Source organism: Strongylocentrotus purpuratus, unplaced genomic scaffold, assembly GCF_000002235.5.
Source record: "Strongylocentrotus purpuratus isolate Spur 01 unplaced genomic scaffold, Spur_5.0 spur5_scaffold_11, whole genome shotgun sequence".
NCBI classification, from domain to species: Eukaryota; Metazoa; Echinodermata; class Echinoidea; order Camarodonta; family Strongylocentrotidae; genus Strongylocentrotus; species Strongylocentrotus purpuratus.
This window is the reverse complement of record NW_022145596.1, coordinates 24,191,028-24,217,281: the sequence shown is the minus strand read 5'-3', so window position 1 is coordinate 24,217,281 and position 26,254 is coordinate 24,191,028. Positions and strand designations below refer to the sequence as shown.

Below are 26,254 nucleotides of genomic sequence, written 5' to 3'. Positions count from 1 at the left end.
CGATAACAAAGTAAATTATGATGGACTTGCTTTCTTTTATCACCTACAGGGTATCATAGACAGGACCACAGTGAATAACATCAAGGTATTCTTTCAAAAATTGACATAACTCAAATGAGGTGTAGTCGATTTGAAAATGTAACGAGCTGTAGTACATCTGCTACTGAAACAAGAGGTATAGTCATAAAATGAGATGTACATGTAAATGTTACAAAGCTATGAACTTACTTGTTGCTGTTCGGCAAGGCCTCTTCATTGTCCATGGCTTCTTGGATGATTCATCCTTTATAGTGTCTGCCTGCACTGCGCCTGCCGTCTTGTCTTCCTCCTCATCTTCCTCTACGTAAACAGCTCGGGACAGCCAGCTTGGCGTCTTGGATGTACTTGCTCCATCCTTTCTTGGCACTGCTGCTGTGTATTTAAACCGTCCTTTGGCGGCAGTTTGTGTATTGAGATTGCTGATGGCTAAAGACCTGGATGGAGGCACCACTGGACTTGTTTCTTGCTTTGACAGATGTTTTGGAAGCTTGTTATTTGCACTTGAGGGAAGACTTGAAGTGATCGGTGCAGAAAGGTGCACTGCTATTGCATTTTTCCCGGTTGTCTCGGTGGGGTGTAAGGTTTTCTTTACCACAATGTCAGTACAATCCTCTGACCTTGATTGATCTACAACCTTTATGGGGCTTCTTGTTGTGTCAGAATCAGGACTGTCAAAGTCACCTATCAGGTTTCTCTCTACCTCAAGGCACTTCTGAACTGTAAGGGTGCTCTTATTACCACTAGGTTGTTCCCTGGAGGCAATGTCGGTAACTCTACAGAGAGCTTCTGCGAAGTTTGGTGAAATCGGTGATAGCATATCCACATCTGGTGCAGGTCTGTTCGGTGTCTCCCCTACTTGCCCATTAGTTTTAGCATCAACACTGCATTCAGATTCCAATGAATTTCTTTCTGGCCCACCAGAGAGATGTCCAGATATTGTTTGCTTCCATAATATGCCTACAGGAGGACTCATCAGAGTATCATCTGAAATGCTTTTCTTTGGGACACTATTGCCAGTGACAGGTGAGTCACTCCTTCTATCTAAGGTTGAGCCTGCTGCATCACAAGCAGCCTTCTCAAAAGTGGTAGTTTCACCTACCCCACTGCTAGAGGCACCCAAGCGGTTGAGCAGTTTCTCTCTCCTGCTTGGAGGTGTAGCTAGAAGGAATGCTAGTGTCTCTTCTATTGCAGACTTCTCATTCTTAATACTTTCTTGTGAGTTGAACAGAGTCTGACTACTCCCAATGATGGAACTTTGTTGAGATGACATTGCAGGTTGAATAGGGACATGTAGATGATTCTTCATGCTATGAGATCCATGAGCAAGTTTTGAAGGTACATTGGTGTCTGTGCACTCTCCATTTGCAATTGTCCTGGATTTCAATTCAGCTGCATTGTCCATATCCTCAACTTTTTCTCGGACGGATGATTTTTCTTCCATGTACTGATCAGGGACTGCACATTCACTGAAGCTCTCATGTTCTTCATCTTTGGCAAGATGTGGCTTTCTATTGTCTGTCGTGGAGGATTGTACTGAGGTAGTAGGTGGTATAAGAGAGTTGTCCGTCCCCGTTCGAGTGCCAGCCTGATCGTTCTTGAGATTATCTGGCGACGTGGCGTCACCAACAACGTCAAAACGACTACATTGTTCATTCCCCAGCGCTGCAATTGCTTTGCTCCCATCTGCTATACTCTTATCACTTTCTCCACCATCCTCCGTTTCTATGGTGAACTCTTCTTCCTGGCTCTCATCAGTGATAGAAGGTAGCTTGATGACCTGCAGAGGTTGGGTCAATCCCTCATCTCCCTCTTCAGAGCTATCCATCTCAACCACAGAACCCCCGTCCTGGAAGAGAACCTTGGCAACATCCTGTCATAAGATCATAAGTTGAAGTTACATATGTATAGCGATCATGCGATCAAATGCTTAGCGTTGTGTGTCAGGCCCCTGATCTCATTCAGTAATAAGCCTGTGTAAACCCAGTAATGACCAAGTTGGAAATTGTGTTACACGAAGATGAAAATGTCTCTGACATGTTAAAAACTCATGATTGGGTGACAAAAGAAATTGTCATGGTACAACTGTGTGGTTTTAGTGTAAAGAAAGTTAGCAGTTTGTTATTTATTACACAAACCCTTCTTTGTGTACCACCTTGCCAATGTGTTTGCAGTAGGCCATGAGCCAGTATACCTGAATAATATTAGCCCATTATATGTACTAAATAGTATGTTCCTGTAACTTAATATTCTACAATTTGTGGTCGGTGGGGGGGGGGGGGGCGTATGAATTAGAACTTGTCTAGGTTACCTATGATTCTTCGTCTTAAAAGCTTAATTTTTGGTTCAGTGAATATAAAAGAAGAATCCAAATTTTTGGCGGAAATCATCCAACGACGATGGAAAACGCCATAAAAACCACCAACAACAACAACTGTTTTATTTATTTATCTTTGTTTTATTATAACGTTTAAATCACGTAACATAGCTACTAATCTGTATTAAAGCTATTTGTAATGATTTGTATTTTTTTATATTATCTGCCCTGCATGGACTATTATTTGGGTCAAGTCCTGGGCTTTCCTTTATGTTCTCCTTTTCTTGGTGTTTCTTTGTCATCATGTCTCTGTTTAAATTGCTGAAGTACTAATAAAGTGATGTACCAACATCAGTTTGACATCTTCAAATCTTCCTACTCACATGTGTTTGCCAGCTATCGTCTTCAATGACTTTCTTGGTGGAGCTCGTGACTGTTTTACATCCCTTTGAACTCATTGGAGGGGTTGCCAGGGAACTGGTCCAGGAGAGGTCGGACTCCTCCGGTTCAGCACCAAGACTTCTGGACAACCTCTGAGGGGTAGACTGGTGGCAGAAAGAGAGTGGAACATAGTAATAATAAATCCGCTTTTATATATCTCCAATCCCTGGGGATTATTCCCGCCAAGCGTTACTTAACGCTCAAAACTGTTTGACCAACAATGATGGTCGCATTCTACCAGGAACCCATTTAACACCTGGGTGGAGAGTAGCAAGTGCAGGTAAATATCACGCCAAAGGATATTAGTGCCGCGTCGGGATTCGAACCATCGACCTTCGCATCTCCAGTCAAGCGCCTTAAACCACTCGATCACGAAACTCCTGTATGTGTGGTATTTCAAAAACAGAACAGAGTTGAACTATAGCCAAAGTACAGAAGGACCTACACCATCGGGGCTCCACATGAAACTTTTTGTCTGGGGTGTAGTGAAAATGTGAGGGTGTGTAAAATGGACCCCTATCAGTGTTCAAATCTACCTACAAGATATATCCCCCACGTCTTATTAATTTATTGAAACTTATACTCTGAACTTTCCTAGATATCTTTACTATATCATTATTCTTGATCTTCCTGTTAAGAGTAATAAATAATTATCATTCTTGCCTATCTCTCATCTAAATGTATACATACCAACTTTTAAAGCAAAAATCAAGAACCCCGCAAGGCAAAATTAGGATTATGGTAATTTTTCACAAAAGACAGGAATCTAGGGTTCATAACATTATCTTAATGACCAAAAAGTAGGAAACATTTCCCCTAAATAGAAATGGTTGGAAGTTATGATAATCTAGAAAGATTTTGGAACAACTGAGATATTTTCAAAGCATTCCTCAAAGTGTAATCTTCATTAACCTCTTAAAATAGCACAACATAATTACCAAACGCTGAAGCGGTGTGCTGCAGGCCCGCTTGTCCCCTGCACCAAACAATGTGGATGGAGTCTTGAAGAGCTGCTTCATGAAGACAGGCGTGTCCTTATGGAAGGTGGGGTTCCAGGTGGGGTACGGACTGAACTGGATATCTGCAGACTGTGCAACCTCACCCTTATCCTCCTCCTCCTCCTCAATGGTCTCTGCTGTTGGACCACTGGTGGGCTGGTGCGAAGTGATGATTTGAGAGTTTGGAGTCGTGTGGATGCTGCTGGGGACTTCAAAAATTCCAATAGCAAAGTATATAGCAAATTCTGATACTGACATTTTGCATTTGATCCATTAAGTGAAAAAAACTTAATGGATCAAAAAGGTACTATGTCCCATTCGCAGGCCAAAAAAATTAAAAGGTTAAATTCCAACCGCATTTGAAGGATAATACTAATTTAGAACTTCCGTGTTTTTTCTTAAGGGCTTGAAAATGTCTTCTTGTCGGGGGGAAAAAAAAGACCATTAGTTGTTGAATTGACTTTAGTGATTGCAATCCATTTGGTAATAATCTGATTTTCAGACCCTTGTACTGAATGGTTATACGTTTTGTGCTGCGTAAAGATTCAATCAGTTTAATTTTGGTCATTACAAGAAGTGGGTTATTGATGTATACCAATGCTCACGTACCCTTTCAGCTCATTTTGTATATGTTCTATATGAAGACAAAAAAGGAGTCAGTCAGTCACTCAATATTGTCTGACAGTGAATTCTAGAAAGTAGTTTCCTTGCATAATTTGAATATTAGGACACTGCTAACGTTTAATTTTCACATACATCAATGCTTTACATGTATATCTCCTTGACATAATATAGCAAATATCCTTCATGAATGATCAAAGCAATATACATTGTACATGTAAGGGATATGCTTGAATTGCATAACATTCAAAACCATTTTGGGCTGGAGCAGTAATGTACATGTACATGAACAATGTGTATAAAGTGTAGATTGGTGTGACCAGATGCACTACCTGTAGTCTCCCTTTATAGAGCATAGCTGAAGACTGAAGTATATCATGAAAATTGTCATATTCCTCATTACCCTAAATCCTGCACATTTGTACTCTTTCCTCATCTACATGTACATTGTAAGTTTAACACATTACCTACATGTAGGTACTGTATGTACCAAATATTAAGGCCTAGGTGAATTGGAGAATTCAGTAATCATTTACATTTGTCCATGTGATACAAATCAAGCTTTGAACTTGATCAATTTTGCGTGTACAATTATATAATATAAGAGATATCCCGCTAATTCTTCCAAGGCCGGCCTCGATTTCAAGCTTACCGCTCATGATGGCGGTCTCCTGCGTTTTTTGTACATTATCTCTTTTCATTGAAAAATATTTGTGTTTTTAATCTTATTTACAATGGACTGAAAATGTAATAATTATGTATATGGAAGAAATGATTGTTAATTTATGTATATGATTATGTACTATTTCGAAAAAAACACAGAAATAAAAACAAACAAACAAACAAACAAAACTTCTGTTATAACTTTTTTTTTTCTTAATCACGACACTAACTGAGCTCTTACAAATCTAACACGGGTGATTTTTCTTACCTTTCCTGAACCTTTTCGGTCGTAGAAAAGAGGATGCAGACTCGTCATCTGGCAGGGGGTGGCAATCTGGGTAATCTTTGTGCCCGCGCCTAGCAACAGGAGACAACCCATCAGGAGTGAACAACCCAGGGGTGGAGCAGGCTTTGTTTTCTCTTTGGCTTGCTTGTGGGGTCTTTAGAATGTCCTGAGAAGGAGGATAAGGAGATCAAGCAATGTTTGAATTTGATGAAGCTAACCTAAAAAGCCCCACCGCACTACTTTAGCCAGGAGGGATTAGACCTCCCTGCATAGTCACTGAAAGGTGGTTATCTCATCAAATAAGCTCTCAATTAACATAAGAAAAAGGAGATCATGGGGGACCAATGGTTACGTATTAAGCATTGTTTGCTATATAGAGGGTGCAATTAGCTATAAGTAGTGCAGTGGGGCTTAAATGACAATGAGATATTTAAATTAACAACGGGACAAAATTTTGCCAGTGGTATTGTTAGATATCTCCTTTTCTTCTCTCAGGTTGTCACAATTATAATTTTTTTACAAAAACACTCCCAATCATAGCTTGATACACACTGTATTTGCAAAGACATATATTATGCACATGTACATGTACTTAAGTCAAGATTCATTAACAGAAACTGATTACTGACTACATGTATGTTAATGACAAAAATCATCTCTGCTAAATACGATCTCTTAGTTGATGATTGTTAATGATTTTAATGCATCAAGCAAAAGAATAATGTTTGGCATCCTGCCCTACATAATTATGTTAACTTTGTCAGCATGAATGTGCAGGAAGTCATAACACTTATGATTCAATGATGTTTCTCAAAGTATTTTCATCTTGCAGTTGAAGGTTTGAAAGTCCTACATACTAGTGCTCACCTCTTTTTTCCACTTGGTTTCGTCGTTTGATGTCCATCTTTCACTGTCGAACCAGCTGGTATCTACCTCTCCAAGAGAACTACAGAGGGAGCTCTCTTCGAAGAGGGATGTCAGTGAAGTGTTGGAATGCACCGAGTGTTGGCCAGATTTGAAATCTAAGATTACAAGAATGTTAAATAATAAAAGACATCAAATGTATAAAGAATTTTTTAAAAGGTAATGCTGAATGCATCAGTGATGTATTCATTTCATATTAGCATGCTGCTATTTGCTGAAGTTCTTTGAAATTATCATAACTATAAATTCAGGCGACATATTAATTGTTAAATGAATAAAATACATGCTTGTAGACTTATTAGTCAAGACTCCCCCCCCCCCCAACACCATGCACACATTTTTTAGTGTTTTTTAAATTATGTAGTGCATACTGCCACTAATAATACACTAAAGCACTTCTAAATAATCTACTATTACTCTATTTATTATTACCGGTACGCAAGATATACTGTATAGTAATGGTTTAATCTTTGAAATAGAACAGTAAAAAAATCCCCTACAAAAAGTACCGGTACATGGGATTAAAGGCATTGACGATGATGTAAAAATGGTACTTTAGTGTCACAAAAGTACATCAAACACAAATATTTGGACCACGATATCAGCAAGGCTTCAACTAATTCAAATTTAATCTCACTCACAATGTAAGACCAATAGAATATTCACAATTATGATGTTAGGCAAACATGATCTCAAAGGAGCTTTCTGCTTGCCAATCTGATCAGAAATCATACTGTACATAACTATAAAGAAAAAGGTGTAGGATATATGAAGATTTCTGAGTCTTTTTTAAGACAGGACAATTTTGCATCTTCATTGCCCTGCAGTGCAATTTGTAGGAGGAAAAAGAATTTCAGTGATATCTCACATTTTTTTACGAAGCTTCCAACATCAAATCAAGTTTTGCACAAACACCAATGTAATCTACAAGTTGTAACTCACCATATACAAACTGCAACGGTCTGTGCCTGAGTTTTGTGTGCTTCTGACACCCCTGGCTGACATATCTAGCCTGGGTGCTCGTTGGTGTAGTTTCCATTGCGGCAGCTAAAAGTGACAGTCATAACCTTTAATATGAGAGCCTGAGAGATATAAGGGTAGCAATATTTCAGTCAGGTAAACTGTCTTCAAGTTACTATCAGTCCACTGGCCTAAAATCACATTCGTCTCCAAGAAAACTACTTTACCGTATATCATTTCAAATGTTATTTTCAATATAGACCTACATGATGTACATGTACAAGTAAATTTAGGACATTCTAGGTCTATAGATAGAAAATTGTTTTAAAACATCTGGTTTTCAAAATTTGTCTTAAAGGTATAGACCAGTTTTGGAAACGCCCCCCCCCCCCCCCCCCCATCTCAAAAATGAAATGGAAGCTCTTATTACCAATCATGCTAAAGAATATGTTTTAACTAATTCGGTTATATGTGATAATACAAACCGCCTACTAATTGATATATTTGGTAAATTATCATATTGATCCGGCCTTGATAGATATCGCATATGCACTTCAACATTGAACATTTGGGCATATACATGTATTTCTGCTTTTTTGAGAATTTAGGTTGAAGTAGAGTCTATTGCCATCTTAATGACAAACTCGAGTTCTGATAAAAAAGAAAATTAATTCTCACAGAATCAAACGAAACTTCCCTACATTGAATGTTCAAGATAATAAATAAATGTCATTGGCCAAACAATTTTGGTAGAACATGTATACTGGCTGAGTAATGAGAATAGGAACATAAGGGAGACTGCACGGCTACTGCACTGAAATTGCATGATTTCTGTACAATCTCCGAGCAGCCTCGGATTTGCCCCGGCCTGCCCCCGAGGGCCAGTACAAAAAATGGCACAATGATCATAGATAATGTTCGTAGCCCAGGCCCGGGCGTAGCTTCTTAGATCAACGATGCCCCCCAAATCACACAAAAAATTGTAGACCAATTTATCGTACGCGTACGGCGCCCGGGGCAAATAAATCCAGGCATTAGAGAGGCCAACGATCACGAAAGAGACAGATATTTTCGGTCTTAATGCTGCCCAGCCGCCTTAATACACAGCCAGGATAGTATTAAATGCTGCCTGTATGGGCCTGCCTGTATGGGCCTGGCTGTAGGCCCCTAGCCTTGATATACTCAGACACTCACACTGCACTGCACAGTGCACTGTAGCTGTACATAGGATAGGCCAAGAAAAGTTGCTAAGCTATAACTTATAGGTCTAAGCCTGAACTTGAAACCTGAATAATGAAATAATGAACTATGATTAAAATATAAAACACTGACTTACCAAAAATCGTTTGTTGTACTGTCATTTTCATTTCCATTTCCATTTCCATTGATTTGCATTGCTCGTCTGGTTTTGTGATACGGCTCAGCTCAGCTCAGTCAACTGAACCTACGAAGGCTCATCGGCCATTGCCACACTTCCACGCCAGCAGAGTCGGCTGATCTGACAAGAGTTAACCGATGGAAGGAACTCGCATCAACATTTTTGACCAAGTTAAGACCACTCTGCTATCTCAATCTTTGAACAATATCAGTCACCGAAGTCACTCAGTAATTCTACACATATACCACAAACAGTGTAATCAATCAGTGACACATTCGTTAATTATGAGCTACAATTTGGCCAGGATCCAGTCGAGAAATCAAATGTGGCGCCGCGCCATGTTCGATACGATACCTTGTTCATTTTATCGATATCGTTTAATTTGAGAAAAAAATATGGTGGGGGCGGTCGTTAACAATCAATTCACCAGACAGAGCTATATCTATCTTCAACTGAAAAACACGAAATTTTCATAAAGATTAGTTAATAAATATGAAATATACATATTTTGGAAGATGAAGTCACTTATTATATAAGGATTAATCTCCCGTTTGCAATGCGTTCATGATAATTATACGTGAAAGTCGTGGAGAACTTCATATTTTGTTTATTTTGCAAGTTTGTGTGTTTGTTTGTTTGTTTGGTTCGTTATTTATTGATTGATTTTTATTCGACAATTAAGCTTCCAACATACAACAATATACAATGTACAATAATAACAGATCAAAAATAAGTCGGCTTGAACAGGATAACCCACGAAAGCTCAAGATTTCCAGTGAGGTCCCTTACAGACATGTATAAATGAATAAGTTAAAATAGTAATATTTACAAACAGATAAGAAAAATAAAAGAATTACTTATTAAAGATAATAAACTGATGATAGAAATGATAATAAGTACAAGAAGAAAAGGAAGAAGGAGAAGAAGAAAAAGAGGAGGAGGAAGAAGAGGAAAATAATGATGAATTTGTAGAATTTCTATAACATACGAAAACATAAGTATATACAAAATGAAAACAAAATTGTTTTCTCCTGTATACCAAGACGTTGTATGTCCGGTCAGGTTGTGTATCCGGACAGTTGATTTAAATCAACAATTTGAAGAAGTTTACAAGCAATATTTCATGAACTTTTAAGATTTATGTTGGACAATATACTACACAGGACAATATATTCATAAAGTTAGTGCTATTTGATGTATATCTTCCATTAAATTACAGAGAAGTATTTGTCCGGACACTCAACCCCCTTCCTAAAAGATGTAATTGATTTAATGATGGATAAGGGTTAGAAAACCTTTCACAATTGCACAGTAAGCAAATATACTGATTCGATAACAGTTTTCATAATATACAGAGAGAGAGAAAGAAATGGAGCAGGCATATAAGCAATTTCCCTAATTACTTACTTTACCTCAGGCTTACTTTAATGTGAAAGGTGTAGGGGTGGGGCTTAGATAGGCATGTAGGCATCCAAATCAGGGCGATTAGTTCTATATTATCAACAGAATAATTATCTGCTGCATTGTAAATCAATTTGCTTCTCTATCTGTTATAAACTTATAGCTTCTCATTGTTTGAAGGACACGACATATACCTGGCAGGAATTAAAATTCCTTGAAATGCTATTGCGCTGTAATGGCAGCTATAGGCTAAAGCCGGGGGTAATAATTAGTGTGCTTCGGAATAGATTAGACGGCGCTAAATGCCGATTATCATCATCATTGTCATCAAAAGAATAAGATTATTAAAAGAGTGGGTCAAGGCCTAAGCGAAACCACATAAAATAATAGAAAAATAATAATGTTTATAACAGATGGGTCTTCTTCACCCACGGTAGCCCCATCAGTATGTTAAAGGTAAAGACCGGTAGTGGTAAAATTGCGGTTCAAGGGTTTTGGGTGCAAAACATCCATTCCATATTGTTTCAATATTCCCATTCAGAGGTTTAGATGTCACTACTTTAACCTAAATTGGCAAAAAAGCAGAAATATATGCCCAAATGTTCAATGTTGAAGTGCATTCGCGATATCTATCCGGGCCGGATCGATATGATAATTTAACAAATATATCAATCGGTAGGCGGTTTCCCGGCAGAATTTGTATCATCACGTATAGTCAAAACATATTCTTTCACATGATTGGTAATAAGAGCTTCCATTTCATTTTTGAGAGGGGGGTGTTTCCAAAACTGGTCTATACAATGCTTTTCTTGTGGATCCTGCAGTTATTGTTACCCTATCATTACCAGGCAGGCGCGTACGCAGGATTTTTTCAAGGGGGGGGTTTTAACATTTATAAATCGGTCCGAAAATTTCGCAACGACTCAGCCAGCCGCTGAATAAGCGGGGGGGGGGGGGGGGGGGGGGGGGGGGGGGGGGGGGGGGGGGGGGGGGGGGGGGGGGGGGGGGGGGGGGGGGGGGGGGGGGGGGGTAAGAGGACACTTTTTTTTTTTTTTTTTGGTCTCGAAATTTGGAAATTTGACATTTTGCTCCGTTGGGGGGGGGGTAAGGTCACCTTTTTTAGGTCGGCCATGGGAATAATTTTTTTTTTTTTTTTTTTTTTTAATAATTAAAAAAAAAAAAAAAAAAAAAAAAAAATCCAAAAGGGGGGGGTTTTAGGTTTTTTTTAGGGGGGTTTACACACAAAAAATTTCCAAAGGGGGGGTTTAACCCCCCAAACCCCTCCCCCATGCGTACGCGCCTGTTACCAGGTCCCATTTTACATCTGGGGTCAAAATGGTTAATGTAGGCGAAACCATCTCAGTAGTCAGATGATGTAGGCACCAAACAAGGATCGAACCCAGAGCCGCTCGTATGAGATTCCAGAGCATTCACTGTTATACCACAGTGCTCTCATAGATCATGTACAAGTCAGTTTCCATTTCAGACTTGATTCCGCCCGCCCCCATAACCGGTCCAGCCTCTCCCTACTAGATTTTTAAATGAATTAGTTATAATATTTTTATTGTTTCCCTGTTATATTTTTTCACCAAATATAATTTCTATCTTCTCAGCTATGATTTATCCTCATTGAAAAGTAAAAGTTTTGTTATTGATTTTATACAAAGAAAAAAAGGTTTTGTTATTGATTTAAAAAGACTTTCCAACTAAATTAGCTTGGTGCAAGATACATGTACAACTTCAACTAGTGCTAAAAAGCATTAGATCATGCAGATAGTATCTTCATTTGTATAATATCTCTTGTACATTTTCGTAAGGAATATTGTACATCAAAGGGCAGGAATACATCTCATCTTTCAGAATACCTACCACTTATTCTTTGGGGGTGAGATTTCATTAATAATCAAGAAAAAAAAAATGGGTAAGGGATGGGGGAGTCTAGAAGCACTGTTGTCTGAATTTGATGTAATGTTGTTGGATTGAACCTATACTACCCCTTTTTCTACAATATAGTCTGAAACTAAAGTGCCGAGCCAGAAGAAATTGTTAAATTCCGAGGATTTATTCCTGTACTTCGATGTCCGTCCTTGGGTGGTATTCTGAAATTCTTGTAAGTTTTCTTGTAATTTTTCTTGTAAGTCTTCTTGTATCTTTCGGAGATAAAAAATATATCGCTTAGATTGATGTAAGTTGGTAAACTCAAAAATGTCTGAGCGATCTATTATCTCGTGAAACTTTACCTCTATTTTATATTTGACCTGCCCAATTTTTGAGACCTTTCCAACCAAAACATTTACTTATCACTTTATATTATCTCACGTTCTTTTTCCTTTTCCTTCATCTCTCTCTCCTCGCTCTCACCTCTTTATGTTTCCTTTTCTTTTGTTGCCATTCGATCAGGGGGCACGAGCCACTGGCATCCATACTTGTATGTACACTGTTGGTCATAATGGTGGAATATTTATTTTTACCCCAGTTTAGGGAAGGATTTAAAAAAATTATTTATTTCTAATAGATCTAGATAATGGCATACATTCTCAGATTTTATTGAATATTAATTTGCGAGTGTTTGTTTTGCGTGACTGTTAAATCATATGTGTGCTACTATGCTAATCAGCTAAGGGACCTACGTCCTTAAGTCATAATTGACAGTAATGAGGATTAATGCCTCACAAAAGGGCACTAATATATAGCTGATCGACACGATTTTTATCCTGGGGCCTCACAGTAACGAGGCCATTGCTTAGCCCCTGAATCATGACTGTACGCAGTGTTTGCTAGGGTACGCGGCCCCTTCCACAAATCCCCCAAAACGAAGAAAATGCAATAAATTGTCAAAAATTCATTGAATTTCCCCCCGGCCCCCAACAGGAAAAAATTCTCTGCAGGGCCACGCATTATGGTTCAAGGCATGGCCACACAGAGGAATTTTTCCTGTTGGGGTCCCTTAGCTGATTAGCATAGTAGCACACATAATGATTAAACAGTCACGCAAAACAAACACTCGCAAATTAATATTCAATAAAATCTGAGAATGTATGCCATTATCTAGATCTATTAGAAATAAATAATTTTTTTAAAATCCTTCCCTAAACTGGGGTAAAAATATTTATTCCACCATTATGACCAACAGTGTATATATAGCCATGCAAGACAATGAAACGCTCACTTCCATTGCGTTTGTAAAGTTCAAACCATGCTTCCTGTTTATTCCATGTAGCGTTTTTAATTATAATATTTTCCACTATATTTCATTTCAAGTGAAGTAGTAATAATTATGATCCCCTGTCTTTAGTTGTACAGCTTCACCGACTTATCTAAGGGACTAATCATTTTGCACACGACTTTCATCCTTCTCGTTACTCGATATCACTGCCAAGGCGCGTCGGAAACAGTTTGGGATTGGGGAGGGGGGGTTAACATTCCAAGGGGCTCATCTTTCAGGGGCAAAGAGGATTGGGGGCAGAAGAAAATCTGCATCGCCACCACTCTTACATGTTTCATGCAGGCCCCGCGGAACGTTTTTCAAAGCGGAATATTAACGATCAGGTAACGAAGCGAGTGGAGCGTACATTGGTGTGGGGTCCAGGGGCCTTGCCCCAGCGGGGGTCAAGGGGTAGAGCCCCCGGAAGCATAGGGGTTTTAGGCGTTGAATTACGGTCAGATAAGCATATTCATATACCTTATTTGCGACACTGGCAGGTCACTAATTATTGGCGTTAGGTCCAGGGGGCTGAGCCCCATGAAGCTCATGGGTTTTAGGCATTTAATTCCAGTCAGATGAGCATATTATGATACCATATTTGTGACACTGGCAGGTCACTAATTGGCGGGGGTCCAAGGGGCTGAGCCCCAAAGCTCAGGGGGTTTAGGCATTTAATTACGGTCAGATGAGCATCCAGGGACCCGCCTTAGGGCCCTTGGTGGGGTCCAGGGGGCGGAGCCCTCGTAAGCTCGGGGGTTTCATGTATTTAATTACGATCAGATGAGTATATTTGATAGAGAAACAACAAGGTCACTCAATCTTTCTTTCGGGAATTCGTAATCTTCCAACGAACGCATAAAAAAGTACAATTTACAAAAAAAAATCACGAAAAATCATGTAATTTCAGCAACATTTGTAAATCATTGATATCGAATTCGAAATGAACCATGTATGAATTTCATTTGGGGGGCAACTGCTCCCCCTTCATCTCCCCCCCCCCCCCATGTTTACTCTCCATTTCTTTGAATGGAATATAATTTATACAGTAGGTTTGCGGTTGCACCATGTGTGAGAGAGAGAGAGAGGTTTGAGGAGTCCTGAAAAGGACTCTGACTCGGTAATCTTTCTTGGAGGAGTGTAGTCCTGAAAAGGACTGTTTGTTATCTTTCTTAGCATATAGTTCTCAGGAGAACAATAGCGAACAGGTTGACTATCCGTCGTCAGGAGATATAATTTGAATATAATTTGTATGTGATTCAATTCAGGTTTAATTATTTTTCATTTTCTTTTGGTTAAAAAACAAACAAACACTTTTAATCCTTAACTGGGGGGTGGGAACATTATTTGAACTCGTGGGCTCCTCCCCATCGGCCAATCAGATGGACAAAAAAATAAGGCAAGGAGCAGTATTAGGAGGAGAAAGGTGAGAATAATAAGAAAGGAAGGATGAGGAGGAGTGGATGACAAAAAGGAGAAGAAGAGAAAGGAGCAGAAAGAGAAAGAGAAGAAGAAGAAGTAAAAGAGAAAGAGGAGGAAGAGAAGTAAAAGAAGAAGAAGAAAAGAAGAAGAAGACAGAAAGGATGATAAGGAGAAGAAGAAGAAGAAGAATAGACAAAGACGAAGACAAAGAAGAATAAGAAGATGAATAGGATGAAGATGCAAGAGAAAGATGAAGAAAATGGGATGTCAGAGCGACATAGAATGAAAGATAAAGATTCGATGACAGTGTTCTCTCATCTAACTAGTCCTTTTAAGTCATTGTTCCCCCCCCCCCTCCCTACATGGCTGGACTCACGCTATGTCATTGTTGGATTTTTTCACTATCCACGGACATGGCGTAAATAATACAAAGCAGTGAGGGCATTGATTAATTGATTTTTCCGATGCCCTAAGAAAATGATGTGGATTATTTGTTTTTATAAGATGATGTTTTATTTGTTTAAAAAAAAAAAGTTTTATTACATGATTTTACTAATGACCGGTTATTAGTCAAATCACGTGTTAGGCAAAATAAATGGCTGGTCATGCACGTGTACGCTCTCAACCAATCATTTGATTAGAATCCTCCTCATCATCTTATAATACACCTATATATACCCTTGTTTGCTAGCATTGGCCACTGATTAGTCTTTTTCGCTGTTAAGGAGAACTAAACGGAGCTGCATAGCTGATTCATCAATTGGTAATGAGATGTAAGCCTTTGGAACAGAACTGATATTCTTTTAGAAGGAAAGTAAATCCTTTTGTATCAGACCATCGGTAAGTACCACACCCTATAATTCATTCGATATTCTTGATATTTCGTTACTAATTTATATGAGAAAATTGTAAAAAATATCTTTGTAATATTTTGCTGTTTAAATATATATAATATACTTGAAAGGGAAAACTGTGGAATGGTAATATAATATAGTATAAGTATTTTCCAGTAGAGTCTCTGACCCTCCTACCAAAATTCTTAATCCTATCGTGACCCTTTTTTCTGGTTTTACAAGACGCTCTTCTAGAATTCTGCCATGCAGTTAAAAAATACATTCCTCTTGTCGTTTGGCTTCGTATAGAGTCGTGTTGAAATTTGAAACGTGTTTTGTTTTCAGTATTATTTTTGTTTGTGTGGTTATTTCATCGTCGTCCTTCTGAAGAAAAAGAGATGCTGTACGTGATTCAACGAAGTAATTGTTCATTCTTCCAAAGAAGGAGATCCATCATTGAGATCAATGTTGAGATAAATCAAGAGAATACCAAAAAAAAAACAATCACAAAATGAGCAATTCTTACAGGACAAGAGAAAGAAAACAATTAAAAAAATTAATTTCTTACAAGAGTCGGTTTTTTTAAAACCGTTATTTATATTTTCTTTTAGCTTAATCACTAATCCTATGTTGCCATAATTAATCTTTTGGCTTCGAGGTTACTAAGGAATACAATTTGGCGCATCCGTTAGATTTCGAGATATTAATTCATAGTTTTAAATAATCTACCTTTTAAAACAAAGTTTCTAGGCTCCCTTTTCACTCTCCTATTTCAAGACAACGATTGTCAATTGTGGGAAATTCACAAGGGCGGATACAAAAAAATGGTAAGGACATACAGTCCTTTCGAAATATATGAACAATGACATAGTCAGAACATGATTTCTAAAGGCAATACAGCAGGGTATTGAAATACCACTTTAGATGATTTCTTGAAAGTCTTTCTGTCGTGTTGAATATTAACTTCGAAAACAGACGGTACTTTCAGATAAACAATGCCTTAACACTGAAGGTAAAACAGTCAAGCAAGGAGAATGTTTGTGTTAATGATGTCAATATGAAATGACAGAATACATAACTGAATTACGGTTGGGTGAACACAATCTACACAGGGACAAAGAGGATGCTACAAAAGACCAGAGAAAACTCCCACATATCAATCTACACTGAAGAATGATTAAACGATATGGTTGAAGATGAATTTCATATTTGATTTGATTTGATTTAACTTGATTTATTTATTTATGTTTGATTTTCTTTTTCTTTTGCATTTTTACAAATACATAACAAACAAACATTGCAAATTTACACATGGCAAAAGAATATATGTAGAATAAAGTAAGGCTGGCTGTAAATAATCAAAAACATCAAACAGGAGGGTTGACAAAGTAGGCAAAGCTTGATAGCATGACTACTCTCTAAGGATACATAACAATACAAATATGGAGGAACAAAATTTTGGTAAAAGGGTAAAAGGAAAGAGGGGATGCACATCAAGATTCACAGATGTATGTGGTAGTTGGAATTCAACTTGATATATAAAGATTATAAAGAAGATGCAAATTTGAATTGTGGGTGGCCAACTAGGGATATAATAGAATATCGCAATTAAATTATTGATTTACTATCGGGTTTACTCTTTACTCAGACTCATAAAAAAAGTAATTTTCACCCAAAACTTTACCACTATTAATGTATATATTTATGCACTTGTTTGCTTTTATGTTTATTTGAAAGAGGGCAATAGACAATCTGAATCTAAATCTAAATCTGGATAATTAAAAAGCAATGCGTTTGACTTTACAAAAAGCTTAATAACATTTATTTGAAATGTGTTTAGAAGAAATCCTATCTACCCAGAAAACCTGAAAAAATGATTATGCATGGCAAAATTCAATTAGTCGTTTTTACATTGTTAATCCGTTGTTGACATATATATATATATAGTGTATATGTAGTTTTTTATGTTTATTTCTATGTTATATGATTCGTATGTTAATCAACAAAATACTGATATATAATAAAGACGTTCAAGATATAAAACACAAATTCTTTCCTCCCTTTTTTTTCGCTGCATAATGAATGCCAACAACTTTACATTGTTAAGATAATAATGATAATAATAATAAAAAATGATATTAATAAGTTAATCTTAATCTGAAAGTAATACGGCTCCACACTCATGGTGGAGTAAAACGATAATGATCATGATAATTATAATAATTAATATTTTGAAAAAAATTATAATAATAATAATAATGATAACAACGATAATGATAAAAAACTTTTGCCTAGGGAAGCCTCGTCTGCATCAGTGCTGTTCTTTGCAAGGGCCTGCAATTATTGTTGCCTGATGTACTTGGGTGGCAAGTGGCAATTGTGGATTAATATCTTGTCAAAGGACAGTAGGTGCCGGGCTGGGATTCGAACCCTCGACCTTTTGATTGAGAGTGAACTACTATACCACGCAAACACCTCCAGTTATATTTTGCCACATACACAGACCATCGACTTCCTACTCTCTCTATATTGTTGTGCTGAAATTTGTCGTCTGGAAATAGGATTATTACTATTAGATGTCGTGAGTTATTTTTGATTGTTTTGGTCCTATACTATCCCGAGATATTTTACTAATGGTGGCTTGGTGGCTCAGTGGTTAGAGCGCCCGCCTCATGAACGGGAGGTCGTGAGTTCGAACCCCGGCCGAGTCATACCAAATACTTATAACAATGGGACCTTCTGCCTACTAGCCAGGCGCTCAGCATATTGGAGAAGGGAAGTAATAACATATTATGTTATGCTGGAAGAGCAGTTTTTATTTACCCTGGGTAAATAAAACGTTATTATTATTAATTATAAGGAAAATTGGGGAGGCAGCGTTTCTCAAACGTTCCGAACGTTTGTTTTTCCGAAGGTTTCTAATTCCGAAGGTTCTTAATCCCTGGGTTTTATGTCATGTTCTTAATAACTATGAACTTTCAGAATTAAGAATCCTATTTTATATTCGGAAAAACGAACCTGGAATAATGAGAGGGTAAAATTGACAAGACTGTTGAGTAGGCGGGGGGATGCGTGAGAAGGACAGGGCGTCTTCTTTCTCGTTAGTTTACCCGCCTTCTTTTTCAATTTCTCTCTTAGCTTGTCTCGCCCTCTTTTCTTTTGATGTTTGTTTGCCTTACCGTTTCAGTGAAGGGTTACGTACCCCGTGCTCCCCCGTAGAAACGAAGGACCCAGGAAGAGATGGGAATTGTGGAGTGAACGAAAACAGGTAAAGAAAATATCTTTACAGCTATAGGATACCCCATGAAAACTTATAATTCCAATTAATTACCAGCCACATAAAGTAACCATAATAACGGTCTTTCCAGTGGTGTGTTGTGAATAAAAACCTGTTTGTACCCAAGTCTAATTTATGATATGAAACAAACACATTCATTTTAATGTAATAATAATAATAATAATAATAATAATAATAATAACAACATTTATAATGCGCACATATCCACCCCAAGAGATGTTCAAGGCGCCTAACAAGGTAAGTACATTATACGGAAATAATGATAATAATGATTGATTTAATCTTCTTCCTGAATGCAGGCTATCAGGATTGTCTGGCCCCCGAACTACCAAATCTGAACTAAAACTTATTCCCACTAGGGCTATTATCATCCGAACCACCCTTAAAAATCTTCGGCTTTTTAATGCTCTTGCCTCCTAAACGATATGAGTTTTTAAAGTAACTGAAACAAAATTTATAAGGTTAATACTTGTTTATAATAACCAAAGATGAAAACAAGCAACCTCTCAAAACTTCTATTGTCATTTAAATGGTTACATTTCACACCGTCTTTTAATTTTTTATTTGTTCTCATATTTCAGGGCTTTTTCAAATTATAAACACCAACATGGCCAGGCAGCAGATCGCCACAAAACGACAATGTACCCTACTGCCCAATCTGTTCATCATCCTTCTCATCGTTACGGTTAGCGGTGGTACTGTAGAACAATGCCCCAAAGAAACGGAATGTATATGCCAATCATTACGTATGGTGAATCCGACAGTCATTGTCAGATGTCAACAAGAGCTTGTCGAGGAATTTCCAACAATGCGGCAGAAAGTGGTGGCGTTCTATGCTTTCCAGACAAGGGCCACGGCGCTCTCTCTCAGATCTTTCCGCAATGCCACCAACTTAGGCATGATCTCCGTCGTAGATAATCCTATCTCCAGTATCGAAGATGGGGTCTTGAGTTCATTGCCAAATCTTGTTTTTCTTGTACTGGCCAACATCAAGCTCAAAGGTACATCGGATTTAAACGGGCTTCGGGCACTGACTGAACTAACACTTAGTGACAACCTCTTGAGGAACTTTACAACAAGCTCCCTGCTTGATTTGCCACAACTTGATGTACTTGAGCTTGATGGCAACTTCATCACTACATTCCGTTTTAGTCATGATAAATTGCGGGTGCTGAATCTGAGCCGGAACAACCTGCAGGACTTCCATGAAGAATCGTTCAAAAATCTAAGAATGCTAGACATTCTGGACCTGTCGCGAAACTCCATTGTCCATCTTCGGAATATTGCCTCCCAAAGTCTGCACTCACTGTTCCTGGCTTACAACCAGATAGTAGATATCGACGGAACCATGTGGCAGGAACTTCCTGTGTTGAAATCCATAGACCTGTCTAACAATCGGATCAGAGATCTTAGCAATGTCTCGGGGCTTCCCTTTCTCAAGAATTTAAACGCCAGCGGCAATTTGATCGAAAGTTTTGACAGCATACACCCTTCAGCGACATTAGTTAACTTAAATCTCAGCCATAACAGAATGAAAAATCTCAGCAAGATGCCAGATTTTCCCCTCCTGGAATCGCTCTGCATGGCAAAAAATGCGATTGAATATTTTGATGGCAATGCCCTTCAAAACAGCCCACTTCTTTCCTTCTTGTCCTTAGAAGGCAATAGATTGGCCGAGTTTGGAGCTCTTAGTAACAACCCTCGTCTTGTTTCACTGTATCTCCAGAACAACATGATAGATGATATTGAAGAAGGTGCTTTCACTCGTTCTGCAAGTCTTGAAGACATCGATGTAGGATCTAACAAACTATCGGACCTACAAGAATTTAAGAATATGCCATCGTTGGTCTATCTCAATGCATCTGGAAATATGATCATGGAAATATCTGGACAGAGCCTGCAGGGTTGTACAAAATTGTCAATACTCGACTTGAGTGAAAATCTTCTCGAGGAATTTCCAAATTTCCCGGTAGTATATTGGCCCTTTCAGCTCTATTTAGATTCCAATCCTATTCGAGTGTTTGATTGGAACAAATTGCGGAATTTGTATTCCCTGCGTCGCCTGTCGTTGAATGGAACCCGAATCACGTATATTCCCCCGAATAGTCACTTCTTCCCAACTACCCATATTTCAATAAAAAATTACAACGCCTCCGTGACGATTGCAGATAACGCTCTTACAGCTCTTATTAGTTTGAGGGAACTGTCAGTACCCAATGTGGCAGAAGTGTCTCCGCGTATCTTTAGATCGGCGCACAACCTCAAAAGGCTCGAACTTCGCTCTGGCGAATTGTCCGAGATTACAACTGAATGGCAGTTCGTGTCTCTTGATTACTTCGATCTCTCTCAGAACCGAATACATGGAATAGACATCGACGGCAGATCGATGACAAGACTGAAGTCCATGATCCTTACAGATAATCTCATCACCAACGTCTCTTTTGTGAATTACCTTCCGAATCTCCGTGAACTCTACCTGCGCCATAACCGAATTTGGCATATTCCAAAAGATGCATTCACTTCATGTTCTGCGCTTACAGTTCTTGACTTATCATACAACATGATCGAGGAAGTCATTATCGGCACGTTTGATTACCTTAGGGCCCTGGGAGAGCTCTACGTTTCTTACAATATGCTCACTGATTTTTCCCTTGCCTTTGATACTAATACAGATAGCAGCCACGAGTTTAAATCAATCAATGGGGTACACCTCGAGGGGAATCGCATATCCAAAATTGACTCTATGACTTTCCAAAGTTGCGGTTATAGTCTGCGCAGGATCAACTTGGCTCACAACCCTCTTCGACTTATAAACGAAACAACTTTTCTTCGCAGCTTTGGTCTAAGGACCCTTGACCTCTCACATACAGATTTACAAAGCCTCACGGCCGGGCTCTTCCGAAATGTCGGTTACAAAAGTGATCTAGTCGTATCGCTGAATAACGTGACATGCCTGAAGGACATGGACATCATTAGCTTGACTTATCCGAAAAGAAAGGTCATTAAGAGACTTGAATTGAGAAACAACAATTTGACAAGAATACCCAGTTTCAACAATAGCATAGTCGTTGAGCTCGACGTCTCTCACAACAATTTATCCGATGATTACTACCGAGACTTGAGTGGAACAGAAGATCTCAAGTTTCTGGATGTAAGTGTGAACAACATCGAGGAACTGGACAGAGATTTCATTCAAACCTTTCCACGTCTGAAGCATTTAAACGTAAGCAGTAATAAACTGCAGCAGGCCCAACATAACCTGTTTGACAGTCTGCATAATTTGGAAACGATCGATCTCACCAACAACAAGTTGGACGGCATAGTGTTGAAGACAACAGAAAACCTAAAGGCAAATGTTAGAATTAACTTGACGGGGAACCCTATTCTATGCGACTGCTCTCTAGTAAAATACAGGGCACATCTAAAACAGAGTCAGCAGTTGTCCGGTCATGATGTTCCAGAGGGTGATGTTACGTGCCAGTATCCGCCGAGACTTTCAGGAGAATATGTTACAGATGTGCCACTAGAGCAATTCCAGTGTAAACCGGAAGTCAACCCGTCAAAAGCGGTCGTCTTTGGCGTTGTAGGGGATCCAATTCGCCTGGAGTGCCCGTTGCGAGATCGAAATGGCATCACCGTGACTTGGGAGAACGTAACTGAGATACACAGCGACAAACATATCCGTGTTTCTACAGATGGCCGACTCATGATCGAACAAATGACAACTGAGGATTCTGGCAACTACCAGTGTAATGCAACAAACCAAGAAGGATCAGAAATCCTGATTGTCCAGCTCCATGTTGGGCTCAACCCAATCGTCAATGACACCACCAGCAGCGATGTCATCTCCAGACTAGCGATGACTGTTACTGAAAGCCTTTCGTCCTATATCCAATTTAGCCCGGAAACGTTCGAAGGCCCATCTGATTTGCCTGGTGATCATCCAGAGGCTCGACAGGAGACAGTGAATGATGAGTCCATACCAAGGTTACCAAGGCGCTCCCAAGCTGTATCTATGGAATTATCGATGCTTTGCGTCATGCTCAATGCTATGGTGGTGATTACTCTATAAAATGACTTTCACCTATAATTTAAACGAATAATTCAATTATTGATGCCCCGTGTGTATGAAACGGGCATATGTTGTCAATATAATCATACGGCAGATCGCTTGAAGTATAAGATGCATGAACATATTGATTGTATAATGTTCTGGTCATAACAGTTAGTAAGTTTCAGTGGGCATGTTTAGATAGTGTTAATCGGTGTGTGTGTGTGTGTGTGTGGGGGGGGGGGGTAATATTATAATGATATTGGATATTTATATAGCGCACATATCCACCACGCATGGTGCTCAAGGCGCTCCAACTATTACCCCGGCTCTGCTAGGCAGCCGATTTCGGCGCTCACAGCATTCAAGGAATTCCTTCCTACCGGTACCCATTTAACACCTGGATGGAGACAAATGTAGATTAATATCTTGCCAAAGGACATTAGTGCCGTGGCGGGACTCGAACTGCGGACCCTGTGATCCACAACCCAACGACTTATCCACTAGACCACAGCACCTCTACTTCGAGAAGCGTGGATGTGGGACGGATATACGAAGTTGGATATGACATGCAACGCGTGATGTAAATATAGGAACACATTCATGAATAATGATATATGTAAAAGTCTATTTTAAAAAATCAATGTAGGCCCTAGCACACGCAGTTAAATACTTTTGAAACATTAATCTGGCACTTTCATTTGCCTTCTCCATCACCTTATTAAATGTGCGAACATGACAGTGACGTATTGCACTATGATTTCTACATGGTATGCGATAAGCTATTGAAAGACTTTGCGATCGTATTTGATAGTAAATGCAGAGTTTAAAATGTAAAAAGGCAAAACAAATATCTAAGTTTGACAAATACTTTGTTAACTATCGACTAGTTAGATTAAACATTCAATGTTAATGTTGAAAAGATAATCTCTTTAGCAAAATATATATTTTTTGTATTGTATTTTATTATTCATTCACATGAATCGTGGCTCACTGTTGTTATGGAAGTAATGAAAACATATTCTAGCTATTCTACCCTTCTTGTCTTGAATTGTTTTTTCCAAGCTTAATCCTGAAAGGCATTGCTTAGCAATACCAAATCTGAGATGCATTACCCTACGTGTTATCAGCGTCTGTGATATGGTGTATTATTGAAGCCCTACACAAAAATGCGCTTCAAATAGACCATGAAGTGCTTCAAGAAAGTAAACAAATTTGAGTGACCGGTTTTACCATACTCATTTTCCCCCAGTAGACTGTAGTGTAATAAAAACCGTTGGGAAAACGGTTTTTGAAATTTCGAATTCCAATTCTAAATATCTTGATAATCAGACTGGCGATCAGCTTGTAAACGTCAAGGGATTCCTGACTGACCTAAAGGTTTATAAAAATGACTGCAGCATGAGCTAAATCCAGGATTTCGTTTATAGTCTGAGACAAAGATACCCAATTTCTTTAAGATTGACTCTCTCATTCTCTCTCTCTCTCTCTCTCTGTATCCCTTTTCTCATTGCAAATGCTCATCCGGGGCACATTCCGACGAAGTTTAGTGTATTTTGTTTAATGTGAAACATTCTATATAGTTTATTGTTACATTGCATCACGGTATTTTCACTCTAATGTCTTCAATATAGGATTAAAAGACACCATAATGTCGCAAGTCATCTTGAATGCTCATCTGAATTTCTCTCCATTTTTTTTTAGCTCCGTAGTCCTAAGAACAGAGAATAACAAATTAAGATGACAATGATAATGATGAATAATGATGAGGGTTGTGATGATAGTGGTGGTGGTGGTGGTGGTGGTGGTGGCGATGATGATAAATAATGACATGTCTTTAAGACTTTAGCTGTGAATTCCTTAGTCCTAAAAACAGAGAATAACAAATAAAGATGATAATAATGAATATGATAATGATTATGATTGTGGTAGTGGTGGCGGTGGTGGTGATAAGAAATGACATTTCTTTTAGACTTTAGCTTTGAGCTCCGTAGTCCTAAGAACATAGAATGACAAATAAAGATGACAATGATAATGATGAATAATGATGATGGTTGTGATGATAGTGGTGGTGGTGGTGGTGGTGGTGGTGGTGGTGGTGGTGGTGGTGGTTGTGGCGGCGTTGGTGGTGGTGGTGGTGGTGGTGGTGATGGTGGTGGTGGCGATGATAAATCATAACATGTCTTTTAGACTTTAGCTGTGAATTCCGTAGTCCTTAAAAACAGAGAATAACAAGTAAAGATGATAATAATGAATAATGATGATGATTATGATTGCGGTAGTGGTGGTGATGATAAGAAATGACATTTCTTTTAGACTTTAGCTTTGATCTCTGAAGTACTCAAAACAGAGAATAACAATTATGACAATGATAATGAATAATGATGATGATTATGATTGTGGTGGTGGCGATGGTGGTGGTGATGGTGGTGGTGGTGGTGACAGTGGTGGTGATGAATCTGTAAATGGTGATGATGGGTAATAATGATGGGAGCGATGGCAATAACAATCGGAATGACGAATTCTGGTCATGGTTCAATATATACATGGTCCCGGTGCCAATCGCTTCGCTGTCTCAATTTCTGACACTTTCTAAATTCTCATTATATTTACCCTATCCTTACACCTCACCCGAAACCTAACCAGTGACTGGTCCAGGGGGCAAAACAAATATGGAAGGGGAAAAGATCTTACGAAATGGTCTGAAAATCCTTCGTAAGGAGTTAATAGGAGTTCGTAATGGTATTTGTGACCAAGGCTTAACATACACTCTAAACACTAAATTGTTAAGTCACCATTTAAAAGGGCAGAGGAGTGCATGCACAAAATTAATGATTTTAACAGTTTAAAAATGCCAGATCCAATCTTTATAGAGTGAGATCCAGCATGTTCAAAGTGTTAAACTACCTTTTTGAAAAAGTGGTCACTCCTCGGCCCTTTTAAATAGTGATTTAATATTTTAGTTTTCACAGTGTAGGGAAAATAACATGTAAAAAAACGTTTTAAAGCTTATCTGCCATTGTTTACAGGAGGGATTAGACCGCGCTGCAAGGTCACTGGACAGGTGGTTATCTCATCAACTCAGCTCTCAGTTAACATAAGAAAAAGAGGATTATGGGGGACCAATGGTCACCGATTAGGCATTGTTTGGATATAGAGGGCGCAAGTAGCTACAAGTAGTGCAGTGGGCCTTTAATATTCGAGTCATTGTTCCTTTTTAACTCGTGCAGTTTATATTATGTGCTTTGTACATTTTACGTTGATTTTACGTTAATGAATAGGTGTAAATGGGTTAGGCTAAGAGCCTCTCCCAAAATACTCACCACATTTTACCTATAATATTTCACCCCTCGAAGTCACCTAACCCACATAATTAATTTACTAACATTTGGTCTGCCTGACTATAGCTGTCGGGTCTAGCCT

At 38.6% G+C, this 26,254-nt stretch overlaps 2 protein-coding genes across 2 annotated transcripts in view; one reads left to right on the top strand and one right to left on the bottom strand.

Moving 5' to 3' along the window:
• Positions 1 to 8,990, bottom strand: part of LOC584780 (breast cancer 2, early onset) — a 43,308-nt gene extending 34,318 nt beyond the window's left edge. The window contains exons 1-7 of the mRNA XM_030980937.1: positions 8,583 to 8,990; positions 7,229 to 7,368; positions 6,230 to 6,384; positions 5,345 to 5,528; positions 3,733 to 4,001; positions 2,737 to 2,898; positions 229 to 1,909 (exon numbers count right to left, since the gene is read on the bottom strand). Coding sequence (XP_030836797.1) covers positions 229 to 1,909; positions 2,737 to 2,898; positions 3,733 to 4,001; positions 5,345 to 5,528; positions 6,230 to 6,384; positions 7,229 to 7,325 — 2,548 coding nt within the window. The 5' untranslated portion in view covers positions 7,326 to 7,368; positions 8,583 to 8,990. The remainder of the gene's footprint in view (positions 1 to 228; positions 1,910 to 2,736; positions 2,899 to 3,732; positions 4,002 to 5,344; positions 5,529 to 6,229; positions 6,385 to 7,228; positions 7,369 to 8,582) is intronic.
• A 6,379-nt stretch (positions 8,991 to 15,369) lies between these two features.
• Positions 15,370 to 22,869, top strand: LOC100889008 (protein artichoke-like). Its single transcript, XM_011673968.2, has 3 exons — positions 15,370 to 15,489; positions 18,670 to 18,750; positions 19,362 to 22,869. The coding sequence occupies exon 3, from the start codon at positions 19,388 to 19,390 to the stop codon at positions 22,850 to 22,852; it is 3,465 nt and encodes a 1,154-aa protein (XP_011672270.1). The 5' UTR covers positions 15,370 to 15,489; positions 18,670 to 18,750; positions 19,362 to 19,387; the 3' UTR covers positions 22,853 to 22,869.
• The last annotated feature ends 3,385 nt before the right edge of the window (positions 22,870 to 26,254 follow it).